The sequence below is a fragment of the Tupaia chinensis genome, unplaced genomic scaffold (assembly GCF_000334495.1).
Source record: "Tupaia chinensis unplaced genomic scaffold, TupChi_1.0 Scaffold000146_1, whole genome shotgun sequence".
NCBI lineage: Eukaryota > Metazoa > Chordata > Mammalia > Scandentia > Tupaiidae > Tupaia > Tupaia belangeri.
The window spans coordinates 4,735,118-4,760,825 of record NW_006159616.1 but is presented as its reverse complement, the minus strand read 5'-3'; the positions used below and the strand labels follow the sequence as shown (position 1 = coordinate 4,760,825).

At 54.0% G+C, this 25,708-nt stretch overlaps 1 protein-coding gene across 1 annotated transcript in view; it reads right to left on the bottom strand.

Annotated features, from left to right (window-relative positions):
• Positions 1-854: 854 nt before the first annotated feature.
• CAPZB (capping actin protein of muscle Z-line subunit beta) overlaps positions 855-25,708 on the bottom strand; it is a 171,154-nt gene continuing 146,300 nt past the window's right edge. The window contains 5 exon segments of the mRNA XM_014586543.1: positions 855-1,105; positions 5,622-5,698; positions 6,424-6,489; positions 17,944-18,060; positions 18,410-18,551. Coding sequence (XP_014442029.1) covers positions 1,018-1,105; positions 5,622-5,698; positions 6,424-6,489; positions 17,944-18,060; positions 18,410-18,551 — 490 coding nt within the window. The 3' untranslated portion in view covers positions 855-1,017.

Here is a 25,708-nt window from a genome sequence, read left to right as displayed (position 1 = left end):
CGGCCACGCCGCACGCCCAGACAGCTAGAACGGCGAGAGAGAACACACGAGGCTGTGCTGACTGCGTCCCACGTCCTTTTTATTTCTTTTTTTCCTTTTTTTTTTCTTTTTTTTCTTTTTTTTAAGTATGGAGGCTCAAGTATAAGATGTAGATTTTTTTTCTGTTTTAAGCTTTACAAAAAAAAAAATAATAAAACAAAAACTCCTTTTGCATTCCATAAAAATTGACAGAAAAGCACCTGGCCCGAGAGCAGAACGGTCAGCAGCGCCCCACCCGGGCCCCACGTGTGGTCTCCGTGGGCGAGTCTGCAGGACAATGCTGAGGGCCACCTCCCCTCCGCCCTCCGCCCCAGAGCTCCCGTCCCCCCGGCCCCCAACCCCAAGCAACTCCCAAACACACATGGAATTCGATTTCCAGTTTTTCTTCTACCTTTCACACACCACAGTTATTTCATAAAATTTTTTTGTTTTACATTTTTTACACCAATGTAACAAAAAGGTGGGAGGGGAGGGGAGCCGACAGACAGTGTGTTTTATGCCTATAAATGGGGTGGGGAGGAAGACGGGTCCAGGAGAACAAAACACACGGTCTCTACGGAAACGTCATTCGATTTCCAGTTTTTCTTCTACCTTTCACACACCACAGTTATTTCATAAAATTTTTTTGTTTTACATTTTTTACACCAATGTAACAAAAAGGTGGGAGGGGAGGGGAGCCGACAGACAGTGTGTTTTATGCCTATAAATGGGGTGGGGAGGAAGACGGGTCCAGGAGAACAAAACACACGGTCTCTACGGAAACGTCGAGAGTTTCGACAGCAGAATGTGGTGGGAAGCAGGCCTCGGAGCCGGAGAAGGGTGTTTATCGGGCTTTATTCTCGGGGGGATGCGCTGTGCGGTCAGCAGATGATGCAGGCTGTGACCTTCGGGGGGACGAGGGAGAGGGAGCAGAAGACGAGTTTTCTAAGAAAGGATCTACCGAGTGCATGGCGTGTCCGGTTAGCACGAAGCAGAGGTTTAACATTGCTGCTTTCTCTTCAAAGCCTCCACCAGGTCGTTCTTAAGAGCTTCTTGTTTTGATTTGTCTGCAAAAGTCTGCACAGACCTGCAAGGAGCAGACGCGGCATTAGGAGCCTGAACGGGGAGCGGGGTGGGAGCGATGCGGCAGGGTCCACCTCTGGGGGTGAGACTCGAGGCCACCAGCCAGGCATTGCCGAATCTGAGACCTGCACCCTCAGCTCCCAGCTAGACACCCCAGGAGCAGGGGCGCATGCAGCCCACAGGGACAGGAGAGAGGCTCATCTCTGCCCCAGGCTGAAAGGGATCTGGCCACAGCCACTCTCCTCTGAGCCCAGCTCCACCGCCAGGCCAAACAAGGTGGCCCCTGGGCCTCCAAGCACAGTGCAGCCAACGCCTTTGACTTTGGACCCGCTGCCCTGGGTTTCTGCCCAGGCACTCAGGCCTGGAGCTGGGAGGCTAGGCTGCTGGGCCATGAGGACCCATCTTTAAAGCTCCCCCTGCCCCACAGTGTGGCAGTACCAGACCCAGCGTGTGTCTAAGACCCAGCGTCTCCTCATGTCTGAGCACAATGGGTTCACGGCCAAGAAGGCACATGACGGGCAGGTGCTTTCGGGCATCATCCGCTGCGGACTTGGCCTGGAAAATACCCAGGAGGATCACACCGTATAGGAGGTGAGTGGCCCTGGGTCCTGCTGCCTAACCCTGGGTGTGTGGAGCAATGGTAAAGGCGACTGTATTTGCGTACGTGCAGTTTTACTTCTCAGAAAAGAAAAACTAGCAACAACCGAGAACTGCACAGATTTTACAGCTTACAAGGTGCTTTGCTTTTTCTTTTTTTTTTGGAGAGGTTTTTGCTATAGGGTGTGTGCGCTCACCAGACAGAGACAGAGAGACAGAAAGCGAGAAATGGTCATGCTGCAATCCCTTCTCCGTTCTCCTCTCGGGATCTTGGGCATGCACGCACACGTGCTCGGCGTGAGTTTTAAGCCACCGCGTCCGGGACGCGAACCACGGTCAGCTACATGGGAGTCCAGTGACATAGCCATTACGCTAACTGCTGGTTCTCACAAGGTGCTTTTCAAACACACTGTCTCATTTAGTCCTCAAGAGCATTCTGGGGGAAAACTGAACTATTATTAAACCCAATCACAGATGAGGAGACTGAGTCTCAGAGCGCCCCCGGCAATTCCTGAACATTTTTTCACACTTTCCCAACACACTGGTTTACCAAGTGCTTGCTAAACTTCGTAGACTGTGTAGCAACACAGAGGCAGCGGGAGGACAGGATGGAGGTGCCCATGAAGAATGTGAGGTGGGCTGCTCAGCTGGTTTCAAGTCTGACCACACTCCCTGAGAATACACGGGAAGGAAGGACCAGGAAGCAAGTCCCCAAATGCTGGAAATGGGGCAGGTGAGACGAAGCAGAGCCAGGAGAGCCAACAGCATTCCCAGCTGAATTCTGGCTACAGAGTCCTAGAACAAGCAGGAGAGCCCTCAGAGTGGTGGGAGGGTGGCACGAGGAGGACCCCCCTGTCTGCACACAGTGGGAAGCTGCCACCCTGGCTGGGGCTAAGGCGCGTTTCTGATCATCTGCCCTGGTAGGGTCCGGACTGCAGTCCTGGAGGCCCCCGGGCTCTGAGTCTCGGCCAGTCCAACAGGGGCATTCGGCTGAGCTCACGGGGAGGCAGGATGCTGGGGGCGCACAGGGCTCCCTGGTCTGGTACGTCCTGGCTCTCTGGGGAACTGGGAACTGAGCACTCCTGGTCTGACTGTGTCCCGCCAACCCCGCCCAGTAAGAACGTTCCAGAGCGGGGCTAAGGACTGAGACAGAGGTCAGACTGAGCACAGACGGAAGCATGAGGAGCAGGGCACTCGTTAGGGGAATGCGCCCGGGAGGGTCACTGCTAGGCAGCTCTGCATCAGTATCTGGTCGCAGTGCTGACCCAGTGTGGAAGGAGGTGCCCTGCCCGCTGCGGTTTCTATGCCAAGATGCCTCTAGCAGGCAGCCAGGGAACTGAACCATCATGGTGCATCTAAAATACCACGATGGGATCGTCTGATGGCCCCATTAAGAGGCTGGTAGCCGATGGGCACCTTGGACCTGAAGCTGACACACAGACCTGACCTGCATGTGAGTTCCACAGCCCTGGGAGAGCAGCCCACCTGGTCGCACTCCACACTCAGTCCCAGAAATCCCACCAAGCCTCTTCTGGGCTGGGCCAGCTCCCTAATGCTTTATTTATTATTTTTTTGAGAGGTTTTTGCTATAGGGCGTGTGCGCTTGCCAGAAAGACAGAGACAGAGACAGAAAGTGAGAAATCACCCCCTAGGAGGGATGGCCACACTGCAATCTCTTCTCCTCCATTCCCCTCGGGATCTTGGGCACACACGCTCGTACACGCACTCGGCGTGAGTTTAAGCCACTGGATCCAGGACTCGAACCGCAGTTGACTACATGGGGGTCCAGTGACATAGCCATTGCACCAACTGCTGGTCCCACAATGCCTTATTTTTTATAGTTCCCTCCTCCTCTCCAGGGATGCTGGCGGCTTTCAGACATGAGTATTTGTCATAAGCTCGAGTCGTGGTTTTTGGCCATTATCAACAAGCAAGCCTATTTTCCTTCTGTCAGTGTGAGTCGTGTAGAGGGACAGCTGCAGTTCGTTAGGGCAAAGCTTCTGCCAGTCCAGGCGTCGGCACTGGCATCCCAGGCAGCCCCACGGCAGCTGCTCAGGCAGTCGGGTCGGCCAGGGTGGATCACAGCCCCGGTGTGCACCCTGCCGTCGGAGAGCAAGGTCAACCCTTCTAGGCATGGGTCACAGAAGGTTCTGGTGCCACCAAGGGTGGGTGACCTCAGCAGCCCCAGGGAGCTGCCCGAAAGCCTGGGAGTGGGCAGGAGGCAGGGCACGGGCTCTTGCCTGCTCCCTATGTGTGCCAATCGGGGTAAGGGGGACAAGCGGCTTCTGCTCGAGGCCATGTTAGTCCCTCACACTGGGCTTCTTCAGAGCACAAGCCAGACCACCCGGCTTCCCACACCTACCTCTGCCCAGCGTGCACACACACACACACCACACACGTGTCCGTGTTATGTGGGGCTGAGGCCACACGTTAGCATGGCTGCTCACCGGCTGGGAGCGGACACAGGGGTTAGTGGTGGTTTAAACGGCTGCAGTGACAGCCGGACCGGCAGGGTCTCGGCAGGTTGGTGAGTCCTGTTTAGTGGGGGTTCTCACGCCTCTCAGGCAGGGTACCTGGCTCGGCTTAATTATCAGGCTGGATGTAGATCTGGCGCTGGGTCAGCACTTGAGAGAGCTCCCTCTGCAACTGCTGAAACTTTTGGTTGTCAGGGATAGCATCGACAGATCTACAGAGAGTGTGCAGACGTGAGAGACGCGGCACGAGGACGCGACAGCTGAGGACCGAGGCGGGGAGACCCCGAGGCGGGGGAAGCAGCACCCCGGCTCCACTGCACAGGTCCCTGCCTGCAGTGGTCAGCCCTTCTGGGGCCCACAGCTACCAGCCTGCAGGCTCTCTGGTGTCTCCCCCGACCCCCAGCACTGCCTGGGGACCAACTGGCTGGGAGGAATAGGTCTGGCGTGACAGTGCTGTGCCCACACTGGGCCCTCTGGCCTCTTAACCTGCTGCTGCCGGAAAGGGTCAGGGAATTGGGACGAGAGTCCGAAGGGGACTCCTTCTCTGTTGTAAAGCGGTTGTGCAAAAGACTCAAATGGGTCTCCTGCACAGACCCATGGGCCAGGGCAGCCCGAGAGCCGCTTCCTGCTGCTCCTTCGGCCTGGCTGTGAGCTGGGCCTGGTAGTGGGGCGGAGGGGGTGGGTGACCAAGGACACACAACCCCAGGCCCACACAGCGGTGCTCAGCTCTCAGTTCTTTACAGGCTCCGCAGCTCACCACGCCCCTTCAGCACCCTGCCCTGTGACGGGCCCAGGGCCGAGAAGAGGAGTGTGAAGTCACACAGCTCCCAGTGACAGAGCCTGGAGGAGGTGTCGGCAGCCCAACTCCAAGGCCAGCGCTCACCCAGAGCTGCCCCTGCTGCCCCACTCTGGGTTCAGAGGCCTGCCTCCTGCTGTGTGCCAGGGACCTCGAGGGCCCTTCAGCTTTTGCTGAGGGTGACGCTGCCAAACAGAGGGCGGGGGACTGCTCGGGATGCTAGACGGCCAAGGGAGCCTGGCGGTGGCCGTGGGAGCAGCCGGGGCCCTTCTGGAAAGCAGCAGGGTGAGGGGCTCCCACACAGAGCCCAGGCCCTGGGCTGGCCTCCTTGTGACGCAGGGTGTGTGGCGCCCGCAGGCCCTGGGATTCTGTGGCTGGAACTGACAAGCTAGGCGGTGGAGGAGGCAGACCCTGAGGATGAGGGCCCCGATAGCAGTGAGACGGAAAACAGGTGGGAGCCCACAGCTCCTGAGAATGCAACCCGGGAACAAGGCGCTTTACCTTCTGAAATCTGCACGACAGCCCTCAAAGGTGGGACTCCCCATTTTATGAATGAGGAAACTGAGGCCCAGGGCCACACAGTCATGAACTACAGAAGCAGGATTCAAATCCTCATCTTCTGGTTTCAAACACTGTGCTTTTTGGTACATTACCTCAGCCCGTTGACGATGTCCTTCGTTTTTCCAAAGTAGATCTCATTCAGCGTACTTCTGATTTTATTCTCCATGTCCTGGGAAGGAAGGCCAGTCAGCCACCCGGCAAACGCGGGTGTGTGTGTGTGTGTGTGTGTGTGTGTGTGTGTGTGTGTGTGTGTGGGTGTCCCGGCGCCCTCCCTGCAGTCCCTGTGGTGGCCACAGGGGGGAGGCGCAGGACCCTGGCAGCGGGTGGGTGAGCTCCAGGTGGCTGGGGTCCCACCTAGACTGTGTGTAAGTCCTTTCCCCGAGGAGGAAGCCAACACCCAGGGATTGGTGGCCAACTCTGGCCATTATTGGGAGCTGGTCTAAACCGCATCACCACTCTTCAGTCTTCCCACCAATGTGGTGAGCAGTTCTGTGAAACCGGAGAGTCCCTCTTCTTCCAAAACATGGTGGTGACAAGGGAGTCTGGGCAGCCGCTACTGAAGCGGCTCCAGAGCCCGCCCATGTTCCCGGGATCTGTTCCTGCCCAAGCTCAGGTCTCTGTTCACACCCCGTCAACTGGGGAGACAGGGCTTAGCGCTTCCCTGAGCGAAGGCTGAGCCGCCTCAGGGAGCGTTTCTGGGTGGTGGGGGAGGCGTGGGCCCCCTTTGCGGAACACACGAGCCTGGGCAGACACCAAGAGCTCTGTCGGCTGCCCTGCAGCTGCAAGAAAGGTGCGGCAGTGTGGCCGGCAGACCAAGCAGGCTTCGGGGACGCGGAATGTCACAGGCTGGGGGGCAGGGGACATGGCGGCCCCGGAGCACAGCGGCCCACTCACCTCTACCAGGCGCCCGATATTGGCTATGTGTGGGGAGCAGTCGCTCACAGTTTCATCCTTCTCCATCTGCAAGAGACCAAAGCATTCCTCCAAGTCACAAACAGCCACCTCCACTGCAGGGGTTCTGAAGTCCCTTTACCCGCGGGGACCGAGGCACAAAATGACTTAGGTTTCAGGTCACAGCCAGCTGAAGCCCCAAGTCCCCACTGCCAGGGGAGTTTTTCTGCTGCTGCCTGGAGGAACAGACACCCTCACCCACTGAGTCATAGCAAGAAGGGCACACCAGGCACAGGTCCGCCGGGCCAGCCGAGATGACTCGCCAGCGTGTCCTACCACGGCCGACAACAGGGCAGGATGTCCATCCCGGATTCAGGCCAGCCTCCCATGGGCCCTGCAGCTTCTTCCCTTCTCAGGATCGTCTAAGTGGCAGCTAAGGAACACTGCCCGGGAGGCCTGGCTTCGAGGGACTGATGACCCCAGGAGCAGAAGTGCTGAGGCTGCGGGCTGAAGTGACTCGCCCCAAGCCCAGTCAGGCAGCAGGGGCAGAACCTGGGGAGGCCCATCTTACGGGGCCTGCACTGCGCCCCGTCTGCGGGGATGGGCCCAGCCCAGCCCACTGCAGAGAACTGGGAGTCCTGAAGGGAAAGGAGGCAGTGAGGGCAGATGGAACTGGGGTCCTGACAGAAGCCCTTGTTCAGGAATTACGGATCCCCACCCGTTTTTCTCTGTGCTAAAAAAAGAAAAAAAAGAAAAAAAAGGCACAGAAAAGGTGGAGATGGGTCAGTCAGTGGCGTGGAGGTTAAAACTGCTGGAGCCCACATGGCTCACGCAGTTTAAGTCCCAAACTGGACAGCTTGAAAGACATGTCAGATGTGTGCACGTGTGTATCCAAAATCCCAACGGGAGAAAGGACTGAGAGAAGGAGCTGTGAGGTGGCCTTCCCTGCTGGGGGGGGGGTGCTTTCTCGCTTCTCTCTCCGTGTCTCTCCAGAGAGCACACATGCCCTACTGTAAATTTAAAGAGAAAGAAAAGGTGGGGATACGCCTTCAGAACCAGAGCAGTGGTGCAACGCCTGAGGGGACCAGAGTTTCCACTTTAACTCTTGCTGCCGCTCACCTGTTTACACTTGCCTTTTCTTAAGGGACCGTCAGAGGGTGCAGGTACTAGCCAGAGAGCGAATTACCCCCCGTGGTCATGCCAAAAGCCCCTCCCCTCCATTTCTCCATCCCGTCAGGATTTAAGCCACACACACACACACACACACACACACACAGAGCCTGGTTCCCAAGTGCTGGGGTTGGGATTTGAACTGCACTCGACCATGTGGGATGCGGGCCCCTATACAAAGGGCTTAACCACTGCATTGCTTGTCTTCATTAGGACGGTATCTTCAAGCTGGGAAGAGTAACACACACGCGGTTAAGAGGGAGCTGAGGAAACGAACGGGAGAGGAGATGACAGGAGAGAACCAAATAACTTTAAATGGCCAGGCTTTGGGCCACCAGGTGGCTTAGTGGCTAAGGTGCTGGACTCTCACACGGCCAACTGCAGTTTGAGTCTCGTACCTGGTAGCTTGAAACACACGCTGGGTACATGTGCATGCATGTCCGTAATTCTGAGAAAACAGAGAAGTGATTGCAGCGTGGCCATCCCCCGGGGGCTAATTTCTTGCTTTGTCTCTGTGGTGAGGGCATGGGCTCTATAGCAATGTTTTTTTTTTTTATTATTATAAAAGAATCATTTTATTTAACTTTATTTATTTTTAAATTTGACCAGAGAGGGATAGAGTGAGAGTGGGAATGGGAGAGAGAGAGAAAGTGAGAAAGCAAGCAAGAAAGCAAGTCACCAGGTCTGGGACTCAAACTGCAGTCGGCCATGTGGGAGTCCAACGCCTTAACCACCACACCACCTGCAGGCCCCCCTACAGCAAAAATCTCTCTCTCAAAAATAAATTTAAAAAATGTAAAAACACGAACGAACGACAAGCAGCAGGCTCCTGGCACAGGCGAGTCTGCCTGTGGTCAGGCAGTGGGACAGCGACGAGCTCTGTGGAGGGGCCAGAACACTAGGGGGCGGCAACGGCTCAGCTTTCGAAAAGGGAGACCCAGTCTGGAAATCAAGCCGGTCTGAAACCGACCCCAGAAAACAGTTTAAGTCGCCATCCGCCAGAGAGAGACAGAGAGCAAGAGGGGGAGAGCACACCGCGCTCCCCTCCCCGCACTGGGGCTTGGTCACACTGCAATTCCTTCTCCTCCATTTCTCCATCCATTCGGGATTTTAGGCGCATTTTCCAAACCATACAGGCTGGGATCTGAACCACAGTTGGTCATGTGGGATCCGGCTTCCCTCCGCCATTTTTGATGGCTCGGTAAGGAGGTGACGGGCCCCTCTATTCTGTCCTGGCCACACTGCAGGGCCAAATTCAGTGTAGGCCACTGGGTTTTCTAAGGGAGCCGTGGACAAGTTAGAGTTCATCTCATCCACTTGGAGCGTGAAATGCCTTGTCCAAGAAAGGTGAAAGGACTGAAGCTGCTCAGGCCGAGGGTGAGTGGGGACTCAGGAGAGCCTCGAGGGCTCCGAAGGCCTGCTGTCTGGCAGAGGAAACCTATCGGTCACTGCAGGAAACAGAGGTGGGGCCAAGGGTGAGAGCACATCGGGAGTGAGAGCCGTCTAACAGGCAGCAGCTTACAAAGCATCAATCGGAAGTGTGACAAGAGGGGGACCCGGTTTAGTTCGGAGCCTATGGCCTCACGAGCCCCTTCAGAAGTTATGCTGGTCAAAGGGAAGAGCTGGAGAAATGCCCACTTCTGTTTCCAGACGCCAGACTCCCTCACTATTCCGGCCACGCTCTGGCGAGTGATCCTGGAGGGTCTGAATCTTCCAAGACTCCCAAGGGTCCCCGCACAGCGGGAATAGCGAGTGCCCGCGAACGTGCAAGTGGCGGTGTCCGGCCTCCACTTGGGTCTAACAAATACCCTCTGAGGCAGGGCTGCAGCTTGCTGGGACATCGCCTTCCCTGAGCAGCGGCCTGTTCCCCGGACACCGGCCGGTGTGCCTGTCCGACAGGAGCTGGGGGCACTCGGAGGAAGGGTGCCCATCCGCCCCTCTCTGAAGGAAATGCTGGGCGCCAGCTCGTGGGGACTTGCCTGTTCTCTGCCACATGAATGCGTACCGTGTCCAGACAGGGCTGCTCAGAGGGCTCCTCTGGGGGCAGGGAGGAGCCTCGGGGGTCGGATCCAAAACGGGTTATGACTTTCCAGAGAGTTAGCCTCTCCTCAGATCCATGATTCTGGCACTCCAGGGGAGGGACAAAGGCTTTACACTTAGAGAAGGCCCCCTTTTCTCTCTCAGATTTTTGCCATAGACCATGTGCACTCACTGGAGAGAGAGAAGGAGAGAGGGAGAGGGAGATATTACCTCCCGGGGTGTGTGTGGGGGTGATGGTCATGCCAATATACTTTCTCCCCCATCTTCCTCTCGGGATTTGGGGCACACATGCACATGTATCTGGTGTGTTTTTCAAGCTGCTGGGTCTGGGACTTGAACCATGGAGTTAACCATGTGGCAGCTATGTGGGATTCAGTGCCTTTACCACCACACCACCTGCTGACTTCAGGATGGTTTTAACCACCATGCCACCTGCTGGCCCGAGGGTCCCCTTTTCAATGAGCACCAACAGCCCACAATGGAGCCAAGACTGCTCACAAAGGGCTTTGGGCCTTCAGGGTACGTGAAGTCACCACAGCAGTTCGGTCCCTGGTTCCCATCTGCTTGGGAGTGAAGAGCCCCATTCCAGCATACAGAGGCTGAATCGACCAGAGCCTCAAAGGTAGAGGCGAGGAGAGTGGAGAAGGGAGAGTAAGCCCGGGATGTCCCCAGCACAGCCCTCTCCAAGGACAGAGGAGGGAATCTGAGCCCAGCTGAAAGGCCCAGCAGGGTGGGGGGAGGGAGGAAGGTGGCTGTGAGTGGGGGGAGCAGAGGCCTTGGCCCACACAGCCATGTTTCCATAGCCCCCCGCCCACATGCCCTGTCGACCCCCTCCACACCTGGTCAGGGGCAGCTTGCTGGCAACGCTGACCCACCAAAAATAGAACCATTTCTGCAATGCGTGTATTATTACATCCTTATAAAAGTGGCTGCCAGAAGGAAAACATTTTTATGTGCTGTGGCCGCACAGATGTTCCACGAGGTGGTTCCAATGGAGTCTGAAGTCAGAGCCCGCCTGCTTGTCCCCGGCAAGCACCCCTCCCCCTCCCTGTGGCCTGAGGTGGGGACAACGTGGCAGGCTGTTTTCCTTACAGGAGTCCCCTCTGTCCTCGCATGAGGCACTGAGTTAGCACAGCAGGAGGGTGAGGCTGAGCAGCCGAGCTGGGCCACGGCTGTGGCGTGGGAGCCCCAGAGGAAAGGGCCTCAATTTCCTTGCCTTCGCCTCACACCAGATGAGCTAACGTACACTAAATGCCCAGCTCGGGGCCTGGCGGACAGCAGCTCGCACTGACTGTCCACATACAGCCTGTCCCCTGGACTGCTCCAGGCAGCGGTGGCCCGGGGTAGCCAGGCTGTGGGGGGGCGGGTAAGGGCCGGCTAGGGCCAGGACTCAGTACGCTATCCAGCCCGAGATGGCAGGCAGATGGACTCGAACCATGGTCAGCCACGTGGGAGTGTCCAGTGCCTTAACCACCACGCCACCTGCTGGTCCCTCCCATAACAAATTAAAAAATAATAATATAAATAAAAATTAAATAAATAATTCACTTAAAAAAAAGATTTTTGCCATAGGGTGAGTGTGCTCACCAGAGAGAGACAGAAAGTGAGAAATTATCCTCTAGGAGGGATGGTCACAATGCCACCGCTTCTCATCTCCTGGGATTTTGGACATGCATGCACACGTGCCCAGTGTGTTTTTCAAGCTTCTGAATCCAGGACCCGAACTGCAGAGCCAGCTATGTGGGATTCAGTGCCTTTACCACCACACCACCTGCTGACCTCAGGATGGTTTGAAATGGGCCTGAAGTTGCACATAATTCTACAAGGCTCTGACAGTACCGAGAACTTAATACTACATCAGACTAAGTGTCAAGTGTCCCCTGCTCTCTAATCACTTCTCCACTGTGGTGTGCCCACTGGGTTCCAGAGGAATGGGCCCTCTGCTGAGGCCACAGCTGTATGGAGCCTGGGCGAGGAGCAGAGGGCTCCAAGGAGTGTTTCCTTCCTCGAGGTGTCTGTGCTCATCTTCATTTCCATCCTTTCCCAGAAGTCAAGGACAGGGACCACCAGATGGAGTAATGGTTACATCACTGGACTCCCACAAGGCTGACCATGGTTCAAGCCCTGGACCTGGTGGGTTAAAACTCACATTGGGCACGTGTGTGCATACCCTAAATCCTAAGAGGAGAATGGAGGAAAAGGGATTGTGGCATGGCCATTTCCCTAGGGGGTGCTTTCTTACTTTCTGTTTCTCCAGCAAGCGCATATACCCCATAGCAAAAATCTCTAAAAAAAGAAAAGAAAAGAAAAAAAGAAAAAAAGAAAAGCCAAGGACAGACTACAGTCCAGGGCTTGGAAACCCTGAGTACGGTCCATCCTTCCACCAGGCACCTCTGGACCCTTCTGCTCCATGTCCTCCCAGCAGGGCACGTCCCAGGGAGGCAGCCTCATGCCTGCCTTCCTTCTCAACCAAGCGCTGGTCACCCCCTCAAGTCGTCTGGCAAAACTCACTGTCCCTGAAAGGCACACTACTCCAGCACCTCCACCCAAGGCCACCTCATGGGACACAAGCAGCCCGCTTGCAGCTGCAGCCCGAGTGGGTACCCCACAGCTGCCCCGAGCGTGCCCGGCCCACCCTTGTTTCCCACATCTGAAAGGAAGGGCCGTGGTAGGGGGATTCTTCCCCCGGGCAGAAACACTGCCTGGCCTCATTGTCCAGCACAAGCCCAGAGGGTTTCCTGCCACGATCCACAGTAAGTGCCTGCTGGCGTCCTCCTGCCTAAGGAGGAATTGCAAGTGTCTGCTGCCCTGTATGGGGGGAGAGCTCGGTCTGCAACTGACCAGCCTGCTCTCCCCACTCAACAAAGCATTCCACCTTGGTTCCTAAATATTCAGTATCTGAAAAAGTATCCAGCGAACATCTGCAGGGCCCTTCCCCGGATGGGAAGCCTTGGATCTCATTCTATAGAGTTACGGTCTTGCCTCTTTCCCACGTCTGCTGTCACACGGGAGGAGCGACCTCTCAGTGCAACTTCCTTTTCAACATGTTGGTACCTGGCGTGCGACGTTTCTTCACTTGCTCCACAGCCTTCCTGCTGGGGCCTAGGTGGCAACCCGCCAACGGGCACCTTCCGCCTGCCTTCCCTCACATGCGTTCACCAGCCTTGGCAGGGCGGCCAATTTGCCGTAATGAGCTCCCTCAGAGACCACGGCTCACCTCCCCCGCCCCACAGCCCTTCGGCTATGCCAAACACCCAAACACCGTGTCTACCTACTTCATTTCCCAGCTGACATCGCTGAGCAACACCTCCTGGGAGGGGTGAGGAACCCGGGCTGCAGGGAAGGAGATGGGCTGAGGGCGAGGGGGGAGGTGGCTGTAGTGGGTCTCCACCCTGGGCCTGTCAGGACCAGCTGGGAATGCAGCTCGGGTAATCCATCTGCTACTGGCACCAGCCAGGGCGACACTCACGCCTGGTCCCAAGGGGTCCTTGCTGAAGGGCGGGGAACTGGGAAGGGACCCCTGCTGTGAAGGCCTGCAAGCCTGTGCCAGCTGCCCTTGTCTGGATGGGGCACAGGAAACGGGACGATGTGGGACACCTGGCGCCACGCGGAAGGACATCCAGGCCGGGCTGCTGGGTGTGTCGGAGGACTACGGAGCCTGCCTGGCCTTCCCGGGGTCACTCCCAGAGCAAGGTGGCATTCTGGACACCTGTGGGCGAGCGTGTGAGGGAGCCACCATGCCGGGGCCGTGTGTCCAGAGGAAGAGCCCAGAGGCCTGGGTCACTGCAAGTACTGCACACTGGGGGTTCCAGTGACTCCCTATAGCCTGGCCACCTGAAGTTCTGACCACCCTGCTTCAAAAATTAAAACAAACTTTTCTAGAGGACACATGTGCCCACGGGAGCTGGGGGAGTGAGAAAGCACCCTTATGGGGATGGTCTCGCTCCGCTATCCCTTCTCCATTTCTCTTGTTGGGATCTTGGACATGCACACAACCCGGGTGTGTCTTTCAAGCTGCCAGATCCAGGACTCAAACCACACAGTCAACTATGTGAGATCCAGCCACACCCCACTGGCTGGCCCTCAAAATGCCCCTTCGCCTGTGGCTCCATCTCTGTCCTTCTGCCTCTATCTTTCTTACAGTCCTGTGATCTCCGGCTGTGAGCTGACACCGGCTTCGCCAGTGTCCTCACCACAGGCTTGTCCCTGCAGCCTTCCTGGGTTGCCCGGTCAAGGCCCTTGTCACCTGTCTTCTTGTGGACAGCTCTACAGCCTCCTCCTGCCACCCCCTTCTCTGCCAGCTGGCAGACCATCTTCTGAAAACACAAATCAAAGCAGACCACGAGCCTCCTTAACCATCCCTCTTCACGTGATGTGGCATATGCACGTGAGTGAGCGAGGAGGGACAGACAAGATGAGCACTCTCTGCAGGTCACGTCACGACACCCCTCCTCCCGGCCTGTCGGGTACTGGGCGCTCGAGTGCTGCTCGTGTGTCTCAGACTCAGCGGGCCAGGGATCCGAACTGTGACCGCTGTGTGGGGACCCAGCTTCTGTTAAGCAGCATGTTACCACAGTGCCCCAGAGCTGGCTCAAGCTCCCTAAAAATCCTAAACCCCCTTTGTACCTCCAGGAGCAAATGTATCTCGTGGGGTCAACTTGCTTCTGTCAGGGGCTCAACCTGAAATGCAAACACGCACACGGGGAGCCCACGGGGTGGTGCTGCTCAACATGCCGGGGAGCTCTGACCCTGCGGGGCACTCCGCAGCTTCGGCCATGCTGTGGTTCGCCTGATTCTGAGGTCGCTGGTCCACTGCATCTGCTGGAGATGGAGGGGCTGCTACAGTGTCACCCGGCACTCATAGCGTGATGTCCCGTCTATGCTGAGCTGACTGCTCAAGGCGTTCTGACTTATTTAGCATCTTCAGGCAGAGACAGATTACGATCAAAACAGTAGGGTGTGGCAGAAAGTAACGTGTGTGTGTATCCCATCTGTAAATGAGAACTCTACCCCGCTTACAGTCTAATCAGACACAGTGCACACAACCATCTGTGTACACTCTTCTCCACTAATTCACTCGTCTTTCCTGGAACCCCTTCATTACACAGCCAAGGTAATTACTGAGGTTTTTCCAAGGTTCATCGGGGACACTCGGCTAAATCTCGCAACCCACATTCCCTGTTTGCTCAGAAGTTGTGCATCGTTAACTCAGACCTGCCTGCTCCGCTGTTCCCGCTCCCTCCTCTGCAGTTACTTACATTGGAAAGCGGCCCTAGCTCTAACGCGCCTCAGATGAACTATGTGATCAGCCATTAGAACGATGACAGAAGCATGAATTTCCTCGTTAAAGCCCCAAGAGCAAAAGGCAATGCAAACATAGCCCGCAGCCCTGGCCAAGGTGTGCTGAGGACGGCCACTCATCAGGCCGGGGCTGGGCTTGGCAGGAGGCGCTGCTCACTGCAAGCCGGAACCAGACCCTGGCCGTGAGCTGACAGCTCTGATTTAAACTATTAGGAAGGCCGAGGATTAAATATTTGTCCAGGTCACTGTAAACTGGGTGGAATTATAAACAGTTCAGAGCGGTAAGTGATGCAGGAAGCAGTCTCCGGATACAGACTTAGGACTTTCCACCCCTTTTCCAGGTGGCAGGGTGCTGGAGAGCTGGCTCCCAGGGGTTCAGCTGGCCCTCATGGCCGTGGTCCCTGGAAGGTAAGTGCCCATTTTCACACAAAAGGATGAGTATCGCCCTGTGAGAACTAGTGCTTGTTATGGAATGGGGGTGGGCTGATGGCCCTGCTCAGAAGCCCGAGGAGGAGACCCCAGGAGCCCTGCTGGTCTCTGGCCCTGACACGGCTGAGGTAATGGAGTGTGTGGAGGGCCCAGGACTCTGACACATATCCCGGCAAGCTGGCCAACACCTGTCTTATACCCCAAGTTTTCAAATGCATGGAGATGCTACCATGGCCTGACTGTAAGTTCACTTAAAAGGGTTACTATATTCATCCTTTGTGAGGATCAATTTTTTTCTTTTTTTCCCTTTTTTTTGGAGAGGTTTTTGCTATAGGGTGCGTGCGCTCACCAGAAAGAGAGAGAGAAACAGAGAGACAGAAGGCGAGAAATCACCCCCCAGGGGGGATGGCCACGCCGCAATCCCTTCTCCTCTCGGGATCTGGGGCACGCACGCACACACGCCTGGCGTGAGTTTTAAACCACCGTGTCTGGGACTCGAATCGCAGTCGACCACATGGGAGTCCAGCGACATAGCCATTACGCTAACTGCTGGTTCCAAGGATTAATTTTTTTCTATTAACAACTATTAAAAGCTGACTGTAGGGGGAGACCAGCAGTTAGCGTAATGGCTATGTCGCTGGACTCCCATGTGGTCGACTGCGATTCGAGTCCCAGACACGGTGGTTTAAAACTCACGCCAGGCGTGTGTGCGTGCGTGCCCCAGATCCCGAGAGGAGAAGGGATTGCGGCGTGGTCATCCCCCTTGGGGGGTGATTTCTGTCTCTGTCTGTCTGGCAAGCACACGCGCCCTATGGCAAAAACCTCCCTGCCCCCCACCCCCCAAAAAAAAGTTGACTGCAGGGGCTGGCTCTGTGACCTAGTGGTTAAAGGAGCCAGGTCCCACGGGACCAGCAGATGGTGTAATGGTTATATCCTGGACTCTCAGGTAGTCGACCGCAGTTTGAATCCCTGACCCAGCGGCTTAAATCTCATACCAGGTACGTGTGTGTGTGTGTGTGTGTGTGTGTGTGTGTGTGTGCGCGCCCCAGAGATCCCGAGAAGAGAATGGAGGAGAAGGGATTGCAGCATGGCCATCCCCGCTGGGGGTAATTTCTCACTTTCTGTCTCTCTGCCTCTGTCTCCCTGGCAAACGCACATGGCCTATAGCAAAAAGAAAAAAAAAAAAAATCTCTCTTAAAAAAGGTTGCAGTTAGGTCCCATTTGGCCAACAGTGCAGTTTGAGTCCTGGCCCTGGGGGACTGAAAAACACATGGGGACAGGGCCTGCAGGTGGTTAAAGTGCTGGACTTCCATATGGCCAATTTCAGTCTTAGTCCCAGACCTGGTGGCTTGAAAATCATGCCAGGCATGTGTGCGTGCATGCCCAAAATCCCAGGAGGAGAATGAAGGAAAAGGGACTGCATGACCATCGCCCCAGGGGGATTTCTCACTTTTCCACTCACTCACTCACTCACTCACTCACTCTCTGTCTCTCTCCAGTGAGTGTATGTGCCCTATGGCAAAAGATTAGAAAAGAAAAAAGAAAAAATGGGGGTGTATGTGTGCGCACGCCGAAGTCCCAACAGGATGGATGGAGAAGGGATCATGATCTGACTACAACCCACGGGGTGCTTCTCCCTCTCCCTCACCTTCTCCCCTCTATCTCTGCCTTTCTGGCAAGCACACAACCTCTGATAAAATAGAAAAAAGAAAAAGTCAGGCACGACAAGAGTGGGGATGGTGGAGGTTATCCTTGCAGACGGCAACGCCCTCCTGAGAACGCTGTCAAGGCTGCTGTATCTCTGTTAATATTGACTCTCTGAGGCGTGCTGCTGTGTGACGCTGGCACAAGATGAAGGCCTTCTCTTGGGACGAGAGGATCCTGGGTCTTGAACAGGGGCCCTTAAAAAGGGTCTCAGACCTCTCACACCCTCAGACTAGCATCTAGGGGGAGAAGTTAAGGCAAGTCTGCTCCATGGAGAGGCAGTGCCTTCCAGTGCCAGCTCCAAGTTCACCTGGACACAGCCTGGAACACACACCTTGGAGATGGAGTGTCACTGACACCAAGTCAAAGCTGGTTGACCAAAGGTACACAGAGGCATTTCTCAACTGTTAATGTGTACATAAATTCCTTCAAGAATTTTGTTAAAATGTAGACCCTGATTTGACCAGCCTGGGTGGGGCCTGAGATTTCTGCCAAGGTTGGTGATTTCTGTCCTGGGGCTAGGCAGGGCATGGCAAGGCACAGACACTTGGAGCCCCCTGGGCAGCTCAGACTGACGAGCTGCTAGTGAGCAGAGGTGCAAGCAGAGCAGAGCAGGGCTTTTTACAGCACATGACCCTCAGGTCTGGGGCGTGGTGACCCCTGATGAGTGAAAAGAAACCACAGCCAATCTACAGCTACCCAGTCCTATGAAGCAGGAAGCCAGTTGGGAATGGCAGGTCTGAGCAACCTCTAATAGCTGAGGACACTTCTTTGAAAATGGGAAGCCCTTAGATGGCTGATCTACAGTTGGCTCAACACTTTTACCCAATCCAGGGCACCTGTGGGCACGGGCCGCTGGCTGTGAATGAGTGACTCTACCTGTCTGGTAAGGCTGCCTCCGAGGTTCATGGTACCAGAGCCGGACTTGTTGGTTTGCAGCCACAGCATCACCGTGGAGGTCAACTTGTAATGCGCGGTGCGACCGCTGGATTTCTCCTGGAGAGATGAGGCAGAGATCAGAGGCACAGCCCGGGCTGGGAGAGCCTGGAGTAGCCCTGGGAATTCGGGGTCAGGCTCACAGGCCCCTTTCTAAATCAACAGCAGAACATTACCTTTCTTGTAAATTCCCAACAGTTTTAAAAGGACGACTCCAAGATCAAGCGCATTAAGTGCCTGTGGGAACGTTTATCATCAATGCCGACTGACCGGCTTTGGGGCGTTTTTAGTAGTCAGCAAGGGTTTACATATTGTTTACATATTCTCGTCCCCCGTACAGAAGCACTGGCTAGAGAACGGGGCTCTCTGGCTCAGCGTGGCACCTGCGTGTGAGAGGTGGGAGGCTTACCTGCACTTCCACCACGTGGATGGAATCCCAGCAGCCTTTGATCTTCTTGGATCCATCTCCAGCCTTCTTGATGAGGATCACCCCAGCAAAGCCATGATCCAGATCCCAGAGGTAGACAGATGAGACACCGCCTTCAAAATACCTGCAGAAAACAAGGCCCAGGAGCCCATTAGATGGTAAGTCCATCAAGTTATAGGTCGGCCCAGGTGCCAGGCTGTCACTGGCTGAGGGTCCATCTCATGCCTGTCTGGGAAAGGGCACTCCCTATAATGGTTCCAGAATGATCCTTAGATGTGTTCTGACCATCCCCCGTTTGGGGAGATGCTGAGCACCTTGAGAGTAACAGAAAGGAGGAGTATTAAATAAAAATTACAGGAGGCCATTACTTCAGTCTAAGCTTATGCACTAGGCTCCAACAGACCTGACTAAAAGTCAAAATGGAGTTACTCATGTCTCCTGTCACCAAGTCAAAGCTAAGTTGTCACTTGATCTTCCCAGAAGATCAGAAGAGAGATAAGGCCAGCAGGTGGCATGGTGGTTAAGGACGCTGGACTCTTACATGGCTGACCGTGGTTTGAGTCCCAGACCTGGTGGCTTGATTTCTTACTTTCCCTCTCTTTCACTCTCACCCCAACCTGGTCAAATTAAACATAAATAAAGTTTTTGAAAAAAAAAAAAAAAAAAGAGGAGAAAGATTACAGCATAGTTTCCCACACAGGTTAGCTTCAAATCAGCATGATAATGAATCCCCTCCATATTAATCCTTACACAAAATAAGTAACTTGAACTAGTCTTATGTTAACTTAGTGTTTTCTTTTTTTTTTAAGCGAGACTTCCTATAGGATGCATGCCAGACACAGAGACACAGAAAGTGAGAAATCACTCCCAGGGAGGATGGCCATACCACAATCCCTTCCCCTCCATTATCTTGTCAGGATTTTGGGCACACATGCACTCACGCCCAGTGTGAGTTTCAAGCCACAGGGCCCAGGGCTCAAACTGCATTCGACTATGTGGGAGTCCGGGGAATGGGGGTGTGGGGGGTGTGTGTGTAACCATGACGCCATCTGCTGGTCCCACTACTCAGTGGTTTTTCTGTCTCCTTTCCCAACCTTACAAGAAAATGACCAATCTGCTTTTTGTTCTTTGGTTTTTTTCAGCCCTTTCTGGTTATAAAACCAACCTTCTCTGCTCAGTTCATTAGAACACTTAGTTTATTTCAGGGAATTAAAGCACTGCTTGATTATTGTAAATAAAGCCAATTAGGATCTGGACATTAAGCTGTTCTTTTCTTTTCTTTTCTTTTTTAAAAAGAGAGATTTTTGCTATAGGGGATGTGTGCTTGCCAGAGAGACACAAAGAGAAAGCGAGAAATCACCCTCCAGCGGGGATGGCTATGTCTTAATCCCTTCTCCTCCATTCTCTTGGGATTCTGGGCAAGGATGCACACACACACCCAACCTGAGTTTGAAGCCACCGGGTCCAGGACTCAAATCACAGTTGACCACGTGGGAGTCCAGTGATGTAACCATTACATCATCTGTTGGTCCTTTCACTAAGATGTTCTAATTATGTCTTTTATTTTTTAAAGAATTATTAATTTAACTTATTCATTCATTCATTTTTAAAATATGACCACAGAGAGAGAGAGGGAAAGAAAAAAAACAAGCCACCAGGTCCAGGACTCGAACTGTGGTCAGCCATGTGAGACTGTCCAGTGCCTTAACCACTGCGCCACCTGCTGGACCCCTCTAATTGTGTCCTTTAACAGAAGACATAAAGATGACTCTGAGTTGGAGCTGACACTGACTCATTTGCAGTCTCTGGCAAGCTTAGGTCAGGTCTGGGCTTCAAAATCCTCCCCAGTAAAGGGTCTGGCAGCAGGGAGCAACCCTCACACTCCACGTTCGTCTTTGAAAATGGATGCTCTGCAGAGAGGCGAGAGAAGCAGAGCAGCAAACTCCTCACCCTGACCCCTCCAAGCCAGGGCAGATGGGGCCACTGCTGGTCCTTCAGAGCAACTGACTACAAAACCCTGGTCACTGATGAAGAGCTGAGCTTGAGATAGAGCTTCCCCCTTGGGCTGCAGTCAACAGCAAATGGAAGAGGAAAGGCAAGGCCAGAGGAAGAAGGAGACTCAGGCCGGCTCCCAACCACAAGAAACCTATGGCAACTGTGCTGACTGCCAGAGGCTTCTGTGAGCAGAGATTGGAAAAATGGGGTCGGCTGGGGGGTGCCTCGAATTCTGCCGACAACCTCGGAACCCTCTGGGAAATCGTCTCGCGTGGCTGGCACATCCTTAGGCAAGTGTGGGGCTTCTCCTCCCCACTGAGCCCTGAGCCGGAGTGGCGGTCACTGGCTGAGGATGCGGCTCCAGCTCATCCCCTCCTGGGGAATACCAGGGATCTGCCACGAGAACTTGGGTCCTGGGGACAGTATCTGCTTTACGGGACTGTTGAGGGACAAAACCCAAACAATCAGGAAAGCAAATATCTGACCAGTCTGGGTTATTAAAATTAAGTACTGGGCCAGCCAGGTGGCCGGTCCACACGCCAGCTGTGCAGTTCAAGTCCTGGACCTGGCAGCCTGAAAAACACACGAGGGGCGTGTGTGCCCAAGATCCTGAGAGGAGAATGGAGCAGAAGAACTGCAGTGTGGCCATCCTCCTATGTGCTGACTTCTTACTGTCGCTCTCTCTGTCTCTCTCCAGTGAGCACACGTGGCCTATGGCAAAATGAAAGGAAACTAAGAAAATAATTTAATGTATGAAAAATTAACTTGTATCTGTGGATTACAGATCAATAAAGCTGTTATGTAATTTAAAAATACACAAGTGTTACTATTTAGAAAATGTGGGTAAAAGGTTTATAGAATATCTTCATGGTCTTTTTTAAAAAAAAAAGAATTATTTTATTCATTATTATCAGAGAGAGAGGAGAAATGAGAAAGCAAGTCACCAGGTCTGGGACTTGAACCATGGTCTTCCATGTGGGAGTACAACGCCTTAACCACTATGTCACCTGCCAGCTCTTGCAGTGTTAATATTTTTCTTTTCTTTTTTTATTTCTTTTGGAGAGGTTTTTGCTAGAGGGCGTGTGCGCTCTCCAGAAAGACAGACAGACTGAAACAGAAAGTGAAAGATCATCCCCCCAGGGGGGATGGCCACAGTGCAATCCCTTCTCCTCCATTCTCATCTTGGCATCTTGGGCACATACACACATGTGTATGAGTTTAAGCCACTGGGTCTGGGACTTGAACTGCAGTTGATTACATGAGAGTCCAGCGACATAGCCATTACGCCAGCTGTCTGTCCCGGTATTTTTCAATCTAAGTTTGAAACTATTGGGTCGTTGGAAAAGTCATGATGCATTTTTACACAGAAAAACAGAAACTGTTTTTGTGTTTACATCATGATTTTTCCTACGAGCCAGTATTTCAAATTAAAGTCTTCTAAAAGATCAGTGTTCGATGCCGCTATAGCTGATGAAGACAGTTAAGACCAAGGAAGCGGCCCCTCCTGAGGACAAGTCTCTCAGCACATCCATGAAACACACGGCTGCTCATGCTCTTGCTCTAAGCTCTGAAGACCCCTGGAGTGCCCAACGGGGGCTCCTGCTCAGGCTGGCTCCACATGGGCCCTCTGCAGGAGTCCCTCAAACAGCTGGGCCAGCCCTCTGCTGAGGACCACATCCCATCCCTGCTGCTGCAGCCCACACAACCCACTGGACTTGCGGAGGGCAGGTCCGTCCCGGGGGAAGGTGAGGACAGGCCTACCCGCCATCACAGGGTTACTCAGAGAGGGCCTGTAGGACAGATGTATCCGGATGCTAGATGCTGACCACTGTTGAGTGGTCGGCCACTGTTTAGCTCCACTGACAGTGGAGTGTGAGGAGGTGTTGGCTGAGGGCAAGCACGGTGCCATGAGAGGACTGTGAGAATGCACAGGTGCATCTACAGGGCCTAGAGCTCAGTGCCACCCTAGGTATCGACAGGAAGTAGGTCTAGTAAAAATGGGCACCCAAGGACCCATCATGGGAAATATTATTTCTTGTTCTAAATCTCTACCTTTTCGTCTCTTGAGGATGCGGGTAGGCAAGGCAATCAGAAGAGCGATCTGGTTTAGGACCTGCTGCCAGAGCTGTAGTCTGCACTGCCCTGCAGAGAGTGGGGTGCACGCCGGGCCACCTGGAACGCTCGGGGCATGTGGCAATGTATCGGTCACCTCTACACTAAAGCCCTTCCAGAAATCAAGGTTTTTATGGAGCTTAGGTGAGCTCACAGCATAGACTGTGGGGGCCTCTGGGCTTGCTCTCCTGGTTCTGGGGACCCCTCAGTTCCAGAGGAGGTACATGGACAAGACTGAGGGGAGATACCCCCTCTGCGGGTGACAGCTGGCTTGGTTTCAGCACGTGGTTTCCCCTTCACCCTGCTTGGAGGGAGAGCGGCCCCACCTTGAAGGGGGCAGGGGAGACTTTAAAAACTGTGGCTTTTCTCGTGTTGGCAAAAAGGAGGGGCTGGTAATTCCTTCTCTCCTCTGGCCATGCTGGAATGAAGGCCTGAAGCCCAGGGGAGTTTTCATCCTTCCGCTCTCTCATGGCTTGTGGCCCCAGTCTAAGTGCCTCCCCACACCAGAGCTGTGGGGCTGATCTTGTCCAAGGCTTGTTCTGTGTGCTGGAGTACAGGCGAGGCAGGGTCAGCCTGCCCTGGAGGGGAACCAGGAGGAATTCTGGTGGCTGGACAGCCCTTGCCAACACTATCCCACCGACAACCAGTTTAAAAGCACCAGGTGGCCCGAGGCTGATCTCCCTCAGTCCCATCCCTTAGCGTTCTGTTTTCTTCCAGAAAAATAAAACAACAGCATTAATGTTTTATAAGGTGAAACCGGCCATTTTCATTCCAACGCCCCACCCCATGGCCTGGCGCCCACCCTGGGCAGCTTCTCCCTGGCGCCCTCAGCTTTTCTCGTGGGCTACATCAGTCAGGGCTCAAGCTGTAAAATGCAGGTAAAATGCGAGCTCAGCTGGGACCTCCCTGCGGGTTACAACACCCCTCCCCCACGATAGAAACACATTACAGGAACATTATATAAAAAAGGAAATTTAAAAATTAGCCCACAATACTATAAATCATCTTATCCCATAAATTGGATTTTTCCAAATTCCCTTCCAGCCTCCGTCCAGATGTGTAACTTTACATAGCCACGAGCACAGCAAGGGCACCACGCCCTCCTCGGCTTTCCCCCGCCTGGCACAGGACTGGCAGCCCTTTCCCACGGAGCCCCATGGTCTCCGCGATCGCCTTCAATAGTGGGTACGTCCTACTGGGCAGCACCCTGGGAGATTCACGCTCCGTCTTTCAGAGGAGCAACGAGGGCAGAGCTAGCGTGATGCTATTACCCTCCCACTGCAATCCGGAATCGGGGTGTTCCCTCAAGGTGAGGCCGACATGCTGAGACCCGCCTCTGCAGGTATGGCCCAAACACCACAACAATTTGAGAACGGACTTGCATTTCACGTACCAAAAAGGATCTCCAGGGACTTGGGTGACTGCAAGTCCCAACCTGAAGTTCCAAGACGAAGGGAGCAGGGGACGGAGCAGTTGGGGGCCCCTACGCCCCAGCCTCTCTGCAAGTGCTGTCAGGAGGGCCCCAAGCTCCTCAGGCAGGAGGTGACTGCGGGCACACACAGTCCCCCACTACAAGGTTTATGGCTCTGCTCTGTACGTGAAGCATTAATTAAAGAGGGGCTTCAACAAGGTTTTGAAAATTTATATTCTTACCTACTGTACTTTGATCATAATGACATGAAACAAGGAAAAAAATAATTTTTATGTGGTTCCCATTTATGAGTTTTTACATAAAGGCTTTTGTGGGTATTTTAAGAATGTGCTAAAATGCTGTCTGAAACCACATGAAGCCATCTGAGGAGTCGCCCGCCAGAACTAACAGCACACACATGGAAGCACTTTAACTGGCCTTTGTGTATTTAATGAGTCAAATAGTATTAATATTGTTTAAATGCTAACATGCTATTTCAATAAGGTGGCTCTGCCATGGCCAGGGACTGGCTCTCGGGCCTTGCACGTCAATGTGAATGAGGCAGCAAACGCAGCCAGGCGTTGAGAGCGGGCTGCGAGGATTACCGGCCCTGCCCCTGCCTCTGCCTGACATCTGGAAACCCCACGGTCTCCAGGGAGGAAGGAAGATGGGCCTCTACCACAGCTCTGCCACCTGGAATCCGAGGGAACGCTCCTGAGTTCCTGCACTTGAGACTCTGGTCAAGTGGACGGCAGAGAACATCTTTTAAATACTTAGGCGTGGGTCCAGCCGAATGCGTAATGGCTACATCACTGGACTCCCATGTAGTGGACTACAGTTCAGTCCTGGGCCCAGAGGCTTACAACTCACACTGGTGCGTGTGTGTGTGGGCCCAAAATCCTGAGGGGAGAAGGGATTGGAGTGTGGCCATCCCCTCTGTGGGGTGATTACTCATTTTCTGTCTCTGTCTCCCCAGCAAGCACATGCTCCCTTATAGTATAAATGTCTCAAAACAAACAAAAAACCTTAGGCCCAAAGGTGAAAGCAAGGGCTTGTCTCTGTCCTCCTACTAAATGGAGAGTCAGGCGGCACAGGCTGCAGTCGACATCCATGGTCGAGGGTGTGGGTGAGCTGTTCAAATCTGGACTCCCCGTTAGCAGAGTGACAGAGACAAACTCGGGGACTATAGCGAAGTCACCCTGGACAAAGCTGAAGGTGGCAGGGCCTCAAAGCTCCAGGAGCATGGGGGGGAGGTGACAGACTAACCTGGGCAATCCAGGAGCACAACGCTGGCATCACCCCTATGCTAGGGCCCACCCAACAGCCAGCCCCCTCGGCTGATCGCCATCAGTTCCACAACAGTCCTGGTGGCTTTCCAGGCTTTCCCAGAAATAATGTTTTCCAAGGGAAATGGACTAAGGAAATGTAGCCATTTGGGGTTCGGTCCACGAGCCCTGATTGGAAAAACAGCACACTGATTAAAATGGGCGAATACAGGTTTCATAAACTCCAAAAGATTGGGTCGCTGGGGACATCTCTGCACTGGATGAGGCAGGAGCGAAAGGCAGGACCCTGGAAAGGGACTGGCTGTCTATCAGCACAGTTGTTGCGACTAAGTATCTGGTGAGTCTGAACTCAGGTCAGTTAAAAGCCTAATGTGTCAATAATTCTTTTTCTGAGAGTTCTAGGTTGTTTCTCCCTAAAAAAAAAAAAAAAAAAAAAAAAAAAAAAAAAAAAAAACCTCCTCCCCTTAAAAAATTCAA